The sequence below is a fragment of the Lagopus leucura genome, unplaced genomic scaffold (assembly GCF_019238085.1).
Source record: "Lagopus leucura isolate 7727_CA_CO unplaced genomic scaffold, USGS_WTPT01 Super-Scaffold_100015, whole genome shotgun sequence".
Classification (NCBI taxonomy): domain Eukaryota; kingdom Metazoa; phylum Chordata; class Aves; order Galliformes; family Phasianidae; genus Lagopus; species Lagopus leucura.
In genome coordinates, this window is record NW_024962269.1 from 15,976,677 (window position 1) to 15,989,007 (window position 12,331).

At 55.2% G+C, this 12,331-nt stretch overlaps 1 protein-coding gene across 1 annotated transcript in view; it reads left to right on the forward strand.

Moving 5' to 3' along the window:
* Positions 1–834: 834 nt before the first annotated feature.
* The window catches only part of SMAD6 (SMAD family member 6), a 28,185-nt gene continuing 16,688 nt past the window's right edge, over positions 835–12,331 (forward strand). The window contains 4 exon segments of the mRNA XM_042875888.1: positions 835–1,375; positions 1,377–1,548; positions 3,425–3,481; positions 4,609–4,686. Of these exon segments, the coding sequence (XP_042731822.1) occupies positions 926–1,375; positions 1,377–1,548; positions 3,425–3,481; positions 4,609–4,686 (757 nt within the window). The 5' untranslated portion in view covers positions 835–925.

The window sequence follows — 12,331 nt, forward strand, 5'->3', positions numbered from 1 at the left end:
CGTGACCTACTTTCCCCTCGCGGCCGCCGCGGGGAACGCCGCTGTGCTGCGCGCGGCGCCTTTAAGAGCCCGGCAACCCGAGCCGCTGTTTGCGCAACAATCGGTGCCGCGCGGAGCCGCCAAAGTGTCTAGACTGGCACATGATGGGCGGCAGCCAATCGCGCCGCCGCTCGCGAGGGGCCCTGCGTGCGCGCCGCGGCCACACAAAAGCTGCGCGAGGGCGGGCGCCAGGGAGCGCGGCAGCGGCGGCCCCGGGGCGGCCGCGCGGCGCAGCGGAGCGCGAGGAGAGGAGCGGAGCCTCCGGGATACGACGGGCTGCGTGTGCTGAGCCGAGCCGAGCGGCGTTCTCAACGGGCTTCTCCTTTTTTTCATTCTGATTTTGCTTTTCCAGGGTTTCTATTTTTCGCCTTTCTCATTATTTTTTTTTTCTCGTCTTATTGCGTTTTGGTTTTTTTTTTCGTTTTTTGCATTTTGCTTCTGCGTTGTTTTTATTATTATTTTTGAGGATTTTCCCCCCCGCTTTTTCTCTTCCATTATTTCATTTTTCCACCTTCCTCATCGCCGCCTCCTTTTAATTTCTCCCCACACGTCGTTTTTGGTTTGTTTTTTTTTTTTTTCGTCGCCGGGGACGCCCCCCTCCCCCCTTCTTTTTTCTCCCCCGTTTTATGCCCGGGCGCTGCCCCCCTGCCTCGGCCCCCCCGTCCCCATGGCTCCTTGAGCCCCCCCCTATGCCCCCCGCCTATGCCCTCCCCGCTGGGCGCTCCCCATCCCCTCCGCCGCCGCCTTCCCCCATGGTGCGGCCCCGCCGCGGGCCGGGCGCTGCGGGCGGCTCCGGGGGCGGCGGCTCCGGGGGCGGAGGCGGCGGACGGGCGATGAGGAGATAGAGGCGCGGAGCGGAGCGAGCCCCGGGCCGCCCTCGTATCGTATGTTCAGGTCCAAACGCTCAGGGCTGGTGCGGCGGCTTTGGAGGAGCCGCGTTATCCCGGAGAGGGACGGAGGAGATGGGAACGGCCAAAGCTCGGAGCGAAACGCGACGGCGGTGACGGCCGAGGGACAGCGCATGGCACAGCCGCGCCGGGCGCAGGAGGGCGAGGGCCGCCCGGTGCGCTGCTGCCTGTTCGCGGAGCGGCCCGGCCCCGAGCCGCCGCCTCCTCCTCCACCTCCTCCTCCTCCCGGCGGCGCCTCTCCCCCCGGGCCGGGCGGAGGCGAAGCGCGGTCGCGGTTGGTGCTGCTGGAGCGGGAGCTGAAGGCCGTCACCTACGCGCTGCTGAAGCGGCTGAAGGAGCGCTCCCTGCACAGCCTGCTGCAGGCGGTGGAGTCGCGCGGCGGCACTCCGGGCGGCTGCGTGTTGGTGGCCCGCGGGGAGCTGCGCCTGGGGGGCGGCCAGGCGGCCCCCCCCACACCTGCTGCTGGGGAAGCTGTTCCGCTGGCCCGACCTGCAGCACCCCGCCGAGCTGAAGGCCCTGTGCGAATGTCAGAGCTTCGGGGCGGCCGACGGCCCCACCGTGTGCTGCAATCCGTACCACTTCAGCCGGCTCTGTGGGCCAGGTGAGCTCCGGGCGGGGGGTTGAGCGTGGATTCCCGTCCGTTTGGGGTCTGGGAACGTCGCCACGTGCAGGCGTTGGGAGACGATGCCCCGTTTAGGACCGTAGGAGATGGCTTCTCCCTCCCCCCTACCCCGTTTGGGGTCGTGGGGACGGGGTTCCTCTGCCTCTCTTTGGGGCTGGGGGAGATGTGGGGCCAGGGGAGTGGGGGTACCCTGTTTGGGCTTTGGGGTCATGGGGAGAGAATGTCCTGTTTGGAGCTTGGGGAGATAGGAGGACCTCTTTTTTCTCAGTCTGGAACTGGAGGGACCCCAGTCTAGGGACCTGCAGAAGCTGTCCCCGAGTTTGGGACCGGGGGAGGTGCGTTGCCGGATTTGGGGTTTGGTTTGGGTACCTGGGGGAGACGGGCGTCCCCCATGTTTGAGGTAAGGGAGATGAGGCTTCTCTGTTCGGCAATGTGGGGCATTCTCCATGTGGGGAGAGGATGCCCCGTTTGGGCCTGGAGGAGATGAGGTTCCCCGCTTTGGGGACATGGAGAGCGGAGCCCTCCCCGTTCGGGGCTGGGGCACTCGGGAGGGACTCCCCACGTTTGGTGCTGGAGGAGTTGCGGTCCCTCCAGTTCGGGGCTGGGAGAAATGCGGAGGGGGTCCCCAAACGCGGGGATGAGGGAAGTGGAGTCCCCGCTCTCCGGGGCGATGCTCGGGGCTCGCAGGGACCCGGCTGCGGTCGGGGAATGCCTTACACGAGCGGGGTTCCCAGCGCTACTTTTTCTTCCTGGAGAGAAGAAAAAAAAAAAAAAAAAGAAAAATCCTTTGTTTCGTCCTTTTTAATTCTACATTACTTTTTTTCCCTTCCCTTCTTCCCCTTTTCCCCCCCTCCCCCCGGGTTCCCCCGCCATGCGAGGCCGCCCCCCGCCGTCCGCCCGCCGCCGGCGCCAGCCTGGCTCCCGCCTGGCTCCGCTTATCGCGCCCGGGCGGTCCCCGCCGCGCCTTAAAGCCGCAGCGCCCCGGGGCCGTGGGGCCGCCGCTTGGCCCTGCGTGGGGCTCCGCTTTTAATCAACTTCTCTTTTTTTTTTTTCCCCCTCATATTAACACCCCCGGAGGACCTTCCTCCGTGTCCCTTTTTTTTTCTTTTTTTTTTTTTTTAATTTTTTTTTTTTTTAATCTTTTTCCAACGCTCCTGTTTTGCACCAATTGCTTGAAAGAAAGTTCTGTGCTCCCGGAGCAGTGGTGCTACTCTGACTTCGGCAGCCACCAAACTTTCCGAGCCGCTTTCCTGTAGCGGTTGCTGCCTGGTGCCCCGTACGTGGTGCAGCAAGCAGAGCTTTTGCTGCATCCGCTTTTTGAGGGGCTGTTGAGCCTTCGCAAGCAGAGCACCTTGCAGCCCGCAGGGTTCTCAGTGCATGGCCCAGGAGGAGTGCGGTGTTTTTGGGAAGCAGTAGGTGGCTGCAGAGCAGCGCAGGGGGATGCTGAGGTCGTTTTCAGGGCTGTAACTCAGGGAGCAGCGGCTGCACGGAGGGGTCGGCGTTCTGAGCTGTGCCAAAAGCAGTGTGTGCACAGTGCTGATGCCCGCACACAGCTCAGGTGACTGCATCTCAGCAAGTTACAGTTGTGGAAATAAAAACGCTGGAGGACCTTGACCCTGTGCACAGCCCCAACTTGCACCTCACAGCCCCGGCGGCAGCAGCAGCAGCCCAGCTCAGCACAGCGCTGCTCCCTGCAGTGCATGGCAACACAGCACTGCTGCTCAGCGCCGGGCCGTGCGTGGGGCAGCCCCATTGAGCAGGGCTGTGGGGTGGGACGCGGCGGGGGCACCTCGGGGCTCAGAGGGCTTCACTCGTGGCCCAGCCGCAGTGCTAACGCAGAGCTCTGTTTTCCCAGAGTCTCCGCCACCTCCCTACTCCCGGCTGTCTCCTAACGACGAGCAAAAGCCACTGGGTAAGTGCGGCGCAGGGACGGCCCCGCGTGGTTGGGCTGTTGGGGCTGCTCCTTGTTCCTGGGCAGGCGTCAGCTGATGAGCTTTGTGAAATTAATGAACGCCGTTTATCATAGCAAATTGCCGTGCCGACGCACGCACATTTTCCAAAATAAGACGCAGCGCTATTTTTAATGAAGGCGTAATGAGAGGTTGTGGCACAGCGCGGTGTCTGCTGCCCTTCCTGCTGCAGGGCTGGGATGGGGGCTCTTTGCAGGCAGAGCTGGGCGAGTTTGGGAGGGCGTTTTGCTTTTGCAGATTTAAAATAATAAATGAAAGCAGTCGGGGTGGGCAGGCTGGGCCAGTGGCAGAGGGTGCCTGCAGTGCTCCTGCATGGTGCTCTCCTGCTTGGGGTGCGTGCAGCCCTGCTGCTTCTTGTCCCTGTGTGCTCTGTGCCCATCTCTTGCTGCAGTAAATCAGAAGCAAAGGGCCCAGGGTTTGCAGACAGGGTGCAGGGCTGGGCCCCGTGTCAGGACGTGTGAGGGATATGGGAATGCAATAGGGGAGCGATTGCTGCTGGTTAGGACTTGGGGGGAGAAGAAGAAAAGGGGGGAAAAAGAGGCCTTCATCCCTCCCTGCTTCCCCCCCCTTCTGAGTTAATTCCCTGCAGGAGTCGCTTGGGATAGATGGGGGGAGTGCCACTTGCTTTGTTAGAACAACAGCCGGGGTTGGCGGTGTGCTCTGCAGGCTGCAGGGCTGGGAAAATAATGGTTAATCTTTGAGCAAACAGTTGAGCACTTAATTAGAGGGGTGTAAGCAAGAGAGAATAACAAAGACTCTTAACTTGTTAAAACAAAGTTTCCTTCGCTTCAGCAAAGAGGAAGGAAGGAAGGAAGCAAGAATAAACAGCTTCAAGAATTTTAATGGTGATAATTAAGTATAGTAACTATGAATTGTTTAGAGGCTTAATGTAACCTTATCCAGTAAGCACCAAGTTCCTACTTGTTGGATCAGCCCCACTGCAGTTCTGTCTGTGGTTGGGGCAGTCGGGGCATTGCTGTGTGCGTTGTGGGGCTGTGGGGGCTGTGGGGTCAAGGGCTGCTGAGCACAGGAGGACTAAAAGGGTCCATTTGGGTTTGTTTCTTTGCAGATCTCTCAGATTCCACGTTGTCTTACACTGAAACGGAGGCGACGAACTCACCCAACGTCACGCCCGGGGAGTTCTCAGGTTGGCAGATTGTGTGCTGTGTGCCCGTGGGTGCTGTGTTCTTGGGGTGCTCCTTGCTATGAACGAGGGAAGAGGGAGGGGCGGTTGTTCAGAGCCCACGTGCTGCGATGGTGCTGGGGACATCTGTGTGTCGCTGATGTGGTGGCAGCAGCAGATGGCACTGCTGTGGTTGTCCACGTGGTTACAGTGGGATGTGATGGTTTCCACGGTCTTTCCAATCATCGTGATCCTGTGATTCTCCATGGCTGGCGTGATGTTACCTGCAGCAGTTCACGTTGCTGGGTTGGGTCCCACACTGTGACACCCAGAGCTGGCTTTGCCCTCCTGCTGTGCCCTGGGGCTGTGGCTGTCACTGGAGTCTGGTGGCACCTGGGTGGACATCAGTGCTGCTGTGTACAGTGGACAGCCAGGAGGGACCCACCATGGGGTCAGTGCCCATCCGTGTGCCAAAGGTTTGGTTTGGGGCAGAGCTGAGGTCGGGATGCTGATGTGCATGGGGTTGCTCAAGCAGATGGCACTGCTGCATTGCTGTGTGGAGCACCAAAGCAACATGGCGTGGTGCGTCCCTGCATCACGGCACATTTCCCATGGGGGTTTCTCAGCGTCTCCCCATAAAGGCCCCCATTGCAGTGTGTGTGATGGTTGCGTGCTCGGCACAGCCCGCAGCTTTTGTTGTAACCTGATCAGAGCCATTAATGACAGCAGCGGAGTTCTAAAAGCAGAAGTTCCTGAGGATGTCATGGTTTAGCTCCCATGGCCGCTGAGCTCTTTATGGGACATCTGGTGGGTTTTGGGGAGAGAGGAGAGATTTTTAACTTGACTTGAACAATGCAATGATAACATGTGACCAGGACCGTATGAAACCAGATCCCTGCTCTCCCCCGGTGTACTTCCAAATGGTGCAGCTTTTAATAAGAGTCTGGGGCTGCCTGATTTATTTGTCCCCAGTGCTCTGATTGCTGAAAGAGGATAAGAGCTGAGCCAGAGTTAACCCGTGCGTGTCATTGCCAGGGGGAATGAACCTGTTGGGTGCAGGCCTGGTGCTGTGCTCCTGCGTTGGTTCTCCTTGGGTCAGTGGTGTGGGCACGTGGCCCTCAGTGTGCAGCGAGGGAACCGAAAGTGCGTTTGAACTCAGGTTCCAAAAAAAGTGAATTTTGGACCTGGCACGAGGCTGCTGCTATTTATTGCTCCAGCTTTGATCATCAAAAAGGCTTTTCCTACAAAAACCACAGAGTTCAGTTTTGGATAACAAAGAGCCCCATTCTCTGACTCGTTTACTTGATGAACTCTGAGGCAGGAAGTGTTAGCCTGAAAAAAGCTCATCTCCCTGATGTGTGGAGGAGTTAAAGGTTGCTCTTTTTGAAGTAGACTTTCTCAGGGCTATTATGCTGCTCTTAAAACCTGGATGAGCTGTCAGTGAGCTGCTGGGGTGGGACTGGGTGGTTCTGAGCATGGGTGGTGTCCCCAGGTGTGCCATGGTCCTCAACTTTGAGGTCTGCCAAGCAGTGCTGGTGCTGCAGGTACTCGGGGGTGGATCCCCAATTTCCCAGCCTTGAGGTTGGTGGTGTCACACCAGAGCAGTTCCAGCCCATCCCTGGGGACACACTGGGACTGATTTGGGTGTGCTCATGGGACAGACCTGCAGGAGGAATGCTGGTTTATGGAGGGGATTCAGTGGGCAGACTGGGGACAGCAGGGCACTGCTGGTGGCAGCTCCGTGCCATTGTCACGCTGGGGGACACTGCAGCCCTACATGACCCTTTTAAAGACCATGGAAGATCTCCAGTGTGCAGGATCACTGTGCATTCCTGGTGGGCTCAGCCCCACACATCTGTAAAGATACCAGATGTTGGTATCTTGCCACGTCAGTCGTGGTGACACTGAGTTCTGCTGCAGGAGGTGCAATGGCAGTGCTGTGGGATGCAGTCCCTGTTGGCCATGGTGCAGGGCAGAGTGACTCCTTTGGAGGCTCTGCAAGCTGATGGAAGCATTGGGGCATTGGTGTTCCTTGAGAGAAATGGGGAGAGAAGAGAGCACTGCAGAGCGGTTTGGAATCAGTTTGTTCAGCCTCTTGAAGAGTTTCAGCCCCATGGGACAGGCTGGTAGTGTCAGTAGGGTGAATTGAGGAGGGGGAGGGGAGCGGCATGGTGGGGAGAGAAAGAGCCAGGACTGAGTGGGTCAGAACTCTTCGACATCTCTTGTGCCCAAGGCTTGGGAGGCCAGAGAGCTGCGTGGATGGCAGTGGGACATGAGGCTGTCCCCATCCCCCTGGGTGGCTATGGAGGGGGCACTGCGGGGTTTTCCTGCTCCCAGCAGTGTGTAGGATGAGCTCAAGGAAACATATTTTCAAACCCACTGAATGGAGAAAGTGAACGTCGCTCTTCCTCTCTCCCCAGAAATAACAGGCTGCGAGGATTTATGCTAACAAGGAAATTTATGAAGATCCTCTGTGTTAGGAATAGGAAAGAGGGGAAAAAAAAAAAAAAAAAAAAGCCTATAAATATGTAAGGCGGATGTGTGTGTGGAAACTGGGCAAACACTGCCCTTTCCAGGCTGGGGGAGGGACAGTGCCATTACCATTCAGAGAAGAGGTAAGATTTTTCCCATGGCAGCTTCTGCTTTGGGACGCTGGTGGGGAGAAGGCGCTGGGCTCAGCTCCTCCTGCCCCCATTCTGCTAAAGGCAGAGCTGGGCGTATCTGCATGGGCAGAGTAATCGCAGACAGATGTTTGTTTGGGCCAGCAGTGCTTTTGGTTTCCTTTTTCTTTCCTATTTAACTGCAGGCTCGCTGGCGTGTCTGACGCGGAGCAGTCTGTAACAATCAGGGTTTGGCGAAAAGCTTCCCTCGGCGGAGCAGCGCGCGCGTTGCCAAGAGCTACTTCTTTGATGCAAAAAAATACATCCTGGAGGTGCTTTGTCAGATGTTTTTATATTAAACATTTTTCCTCCATACTTTTAGTTTGCCAACGGGAAATAAAAGCGCATCTATTTTCCAATGTGCTTTGGAGAGGAGTTGGGGAGGGGAGGTTTCTCTGCGTGCTGCTGTGGATGCTCTGGTGCGGTGCAGCATCTCTTCCTGCATGCCACCTCCTGTGCTTCTGTCTTGCTCGTGGGGATTGGGGAGCTCGGAGAAATGTCCTTCCTGGGGAGGAGATGTGAAGGTGGATGGTCCCATAGCTGGGTGGGCTTCTCTGGGTGTGAGGATGATGGCTGTGTTTCCTCCACCCACCACAGAGCCAAAGACACTGGGATTTCCCAAATGTTTCCATGGAGGCTGTGGTTGACCCATTGGAAAAGCATTTAGTCTGTTCTCTACAGCGCCTGACCCTGTGTGCCCTGCATCCCATGTGGAGGATGCAATTCCAGCGATGGCCATACAGCTCTGGAGGGGTTTTTGGGGCAAGCAACAACCTGTGGGGTTGTGAGCTTGCAGTGCAAGGGTTTTGGTCCTCAAACTGGGAGCTGAGCCAGGTTGACCACGTGTGTGGGGAAATGAGTTTTGTGGAGGTTGAGGGAGCTCTGGACAGTTGACTGCAGGTGGAAAAAGGAATTTGGGTGCAAAGAAAGGGCAGTTTTATCAGCAAGAAAGGGTTGTTCTTGGGGTTTGCAGAGTGATAATGCCCCGGCCTCCCAAAATGTCATGGGAGTTGACTGCGGGGCTGGAAGTGATGTGCCAGTGATGCCTCAGGTAAATGGGGATTGCAAAGCTGGAATCTGCCTCTTGCCTTGCTTCCCTTGGAGTAGCATCCTTCCTCTTACATAGAATGGCGTGTGGTTGAAAAGGACCACAACGCTCATCCAGTTTCAACCCCCCTGCTATGTGCAGAGACTCAACCAGCAGACCAGGCTGCCCAGAGCCACATCCAGCCTGGCCTTGAATGCTCACGGATGGGGCATCCACAATCTCCTTGGGCAACCTGTTCCAGTGCGTCTCCACCCTCTGTGTGAAGAATTTCCTTCTAATATCCAACCTAAACCTCCCCTCTCTCAGTTTAAAGCCATTCCTCCTTGTCCTATCGTCCACCCTCGTAAACAGCCATTCCCCCTCCTCTTCTGCTGTTCCTGCATCAACCCTCCAGCACAGCACTTGGAAAAGCATGGATGATTGGAGGTGTGACTGTTCCAGAAGAAAGGCAGAAGAAGGGAACGGCCAGAGCCTGTGTACTGCACCACCTATGGAAGGAGGGCAGTCTCATCTGTGTTGGGCCTCATGCGTAATGCAGGGACTACGGCTGCGCTGAAATTTGTGTGCATACAACTCGCTGGGACCTAAAGAGGATTCCTTGCAGTGGAGCCAGGAGGGTGCTGTGGAGTGAATGCGCAGGAGTGGAGACATCCTGCATCACCCTGATCCCAACGGGGATCTGAGGCGTGCTGAGATGCTGTGAGGTGAACCCAGGGGAGCTGCTCCCACCTTGCAGCAGGGAGCAGTCTGCAGGGTGACAGCACCAGAGCAGCGTTTCGCTGGGAGCATTGCATTGGATGTTGCATTTCACGCCTCTGTTTGCAGGGGAGGGATGTGCATTTCTCCTCCTGCCCTTACCTGGACTGGGCTGGCTGTGAGCTGCTGGCGGGGCCATTTCTGCATGCAAGCACTTGGAGCGAGCGCAGCGCCTGATAAAATGTGTTTTTGTCTGTGGTTCGTGAGTGGTTGTGATGTTTGGCCTTGAATCACAGAGTAATCACAGCCTTCACTTCTCCGAGCACATAAGCATCGCACTTTTTAAAAAAAAAAAAAAAAAAAAAAAAAGGAAAAAGAAGAAGAAAAAAAGAAAAAACATCAGGAAGTGACTGAGTTACTTAAAAGTAAATTAGCTTAATCTTTGTAGCCAAAACACCACATTCCTGCAGCCTATTAGGAGCGGTGTATGGCTTTCTAGGTAGTAAAAGTGCCTTTGATGTAGCTCGGGTTGTGTCTCTGGGCAGAGCCTATCTGATGGTACGGCTTTGTTTGAACTCTGCTGCTGCAAGGGGCTTGCAGAATCCTGGACACAGAGTATTTATGGCCTTTGAAAGCAGCGAATGTTTTGAAGGGGAATTTTGGCTGCTGACGAGGACCTGTAGAGAGAGGCAGGCATTCACAGTTACAGTCATAGTTTTTTTTATTATTATTATTATTTTTTGCGTGGCTCTTTGATGAGCAAGAGGTGTTTATAGGCTTGATTCATAACCAAGTTGCGAAGGTTTTCCACGGAAATAACTTATTAAATCCGCGGCGCTGAGCAAAGCAATTGAAGTCCGTGGGCTGTGTGTGCATCAAAGGCTGCTCCTGTCCTCCCTGCACTCCTGCCCTGCGCTGTGCCTCCGGAGGATGCTCGCAGCCAAGCAGGGGGCTTGGGGTGCCTGGCAGTGGGGGAAGGAGGAAAGGAGTTAGGGAAAACATTGGGGGAAACGTCACCTGTCCTTCAGAGCTGATGGGTAGACCTGCCTTGGTGGAATGCTGCTTGTTTTTGTGCTCAGAAGCAAGAAGCTGTTCCCTTCCTGCTCTCAGGCTGCAAGGTGCTGCTTGGCTGCTGTGGCCCTTTCCAGCTGTAGAAAGCCCAGCAGCATCGGTGCAGCTGTACTGCAAAGCCCAAAAACACTGCAGGTCTTTTTCAGCTGGAGGTGGTAACCATCCCAGGGGTTACCAGACCCAAATTCCCTCAGAACAAATCCTTCTGCCTTGCACTTGGGTGCTGGGAGCAGCCTGGCTCTTCGTGATGGATGCCTCAGTCTGTAAAAGCCCGTGAACAAAGCCTGCCAACTAATAACGTTCCAATGGAGGCAAGAAAAGAATCACTGGAAGCTTCTGAATTTTACAGGAGTCCTTTCTGTTGGTGCTTGGATTTGGTAGGTCTGCATTGGGCTGTGTGTCTTCGGAGCTGGTGCTTGCCCTGGGCACTCACATAGCTGCTGTTAGCTTGCATGTGGGGGCTAGAGGAGGAACTGGGGGAGATGTCCTACTGCAGAGCAGCCTCGGTGCTGCAGTGCCTGCATCCCATCATGGCAGCCCCATTGGGAGCCTCATTGCTCCTTTGTGCACAGAGCTGTGGGGCTCTGGTGTTGGGCAGGACCTGGGGAAGGTTCGTCATTGAAGCACTGCAGAAAGGTCCCAGACACTGCTGCATCAGTTTTATCTCTATATCCCATTAGAAGGAGCAAAATGCACCAGCAGAAGGGCTGTTGTTTCAGCTCTTTCCATTTATTAAGCTCTCGTTTGCTGAGACTTTTCCATTCAAGGAGCCAAAGAATGTTAAAGACTTTTTTTCCTAAAGAAGTTTTTCTAAAACTGCTTTACTCCTTTGTACATAGACCAACAGCAAATTGCATCACTATTTAGTAAAGAACAAAATGCATTTAGTGGTTTGCAGAGGAGGCAGGCATTGCCTGGGGGGGTGTGAGCACCCCTGGCTCTGCTGCATCCACACTGACCCCACACCATTGTGTCCTCATTCCCATGATGGCCGTGTCTGCCCCATGTGTGGAAATGAGATGTTTGTCAATGGGAGGTCAATGGAAACCATAGCAGAACTCTGCACAAAGGGAAATGGGGGTTTGTGCAATGTTTTGCCTTGCACTCAGTGCTGCGTGTTGCCTTAAGAATCTTCACGCTTGCAGAATGGAGACAAATGGGTAAGGAAAGGTGTTTTTTCACTAATTAAGCAGTAAGAAGGTGTTGTGTTCAAGTGCTGAGGATGCTTGGAGTATCACACAGGCATCAGTAGCTGTACCTGATGGGATGGTGTCCATAGCATCCTCCTCTTGGGCCAGACTGAGTGTTCCCAGTCCCATCTTCACTACAGGTGGTGTGGTCCTGCTAGGGTTGGTTCATGTTGTTCTGACTTGTCCAGAAAGTTACTTTTAAAGCCATGGGGATCCATCCTTGTGCTGTGCCACAGTGCAGAGAGCAGCTGTTGGTGGGGAGCTCTGGGTGTGTGTTCCCCTCCAGGTTTCTCAGGAGTGCTTTCTAAAATTAATTGCTGCCCAAAAAAAAAAAAAAAAAAAGCTAAGCAAACAACAAAAAAACAACTGAACTTTATGAATCAACTGGGAAGCCAGTAAAAATTAGCAATAATGAGCTCATTTTAATAGGAATGGGGCGGCTGCTCTGCTGGCTGCCAACCATTTCTGAGGCTGGCATGGTATTGGTGCGTGGGGTCCAGTGCAGGAATCTGATCTGAGGTTGGTTTTGCAGTAGTGTGTGATAAAGAGGTTAGTGTGGTTAGATATAGGAAGAATCTGCCCAGAGAAGTGTCCAAAGCCACTTGGATCAAGACCAGATTGGATGGGGCTGTGGACAACCTGGTGTGGTGGGAGGTTTCTCTGCCCAGGGCAGGGTTTGGAACTGGTTGGCTTTTAGGGTCCCTTCCAACCCAAACCTGAGATTCTGAACTGCATCCTCTGGGGGACGTGGAGGACCAAGGTTGTTTCCCATTGAGCAGATGATGCCTTGCATTTAGAACCAGGCACTGGCATAAATCCTTTTATTGTTTGACCCATCTTCACGTACAGCAGGAGCTTCCCAACACAGCAATCCATACTAGCATTTCACTCAGAGGCTTGCACAGCGCCGTTGGAAGCTGGTACCATCATTCCCCATGCTGCCCATTGACAGCTGCCTGGGAGCGTGTCCCAGCTCCTTTAATCCCTGCCCCAAAGGTGTGCCA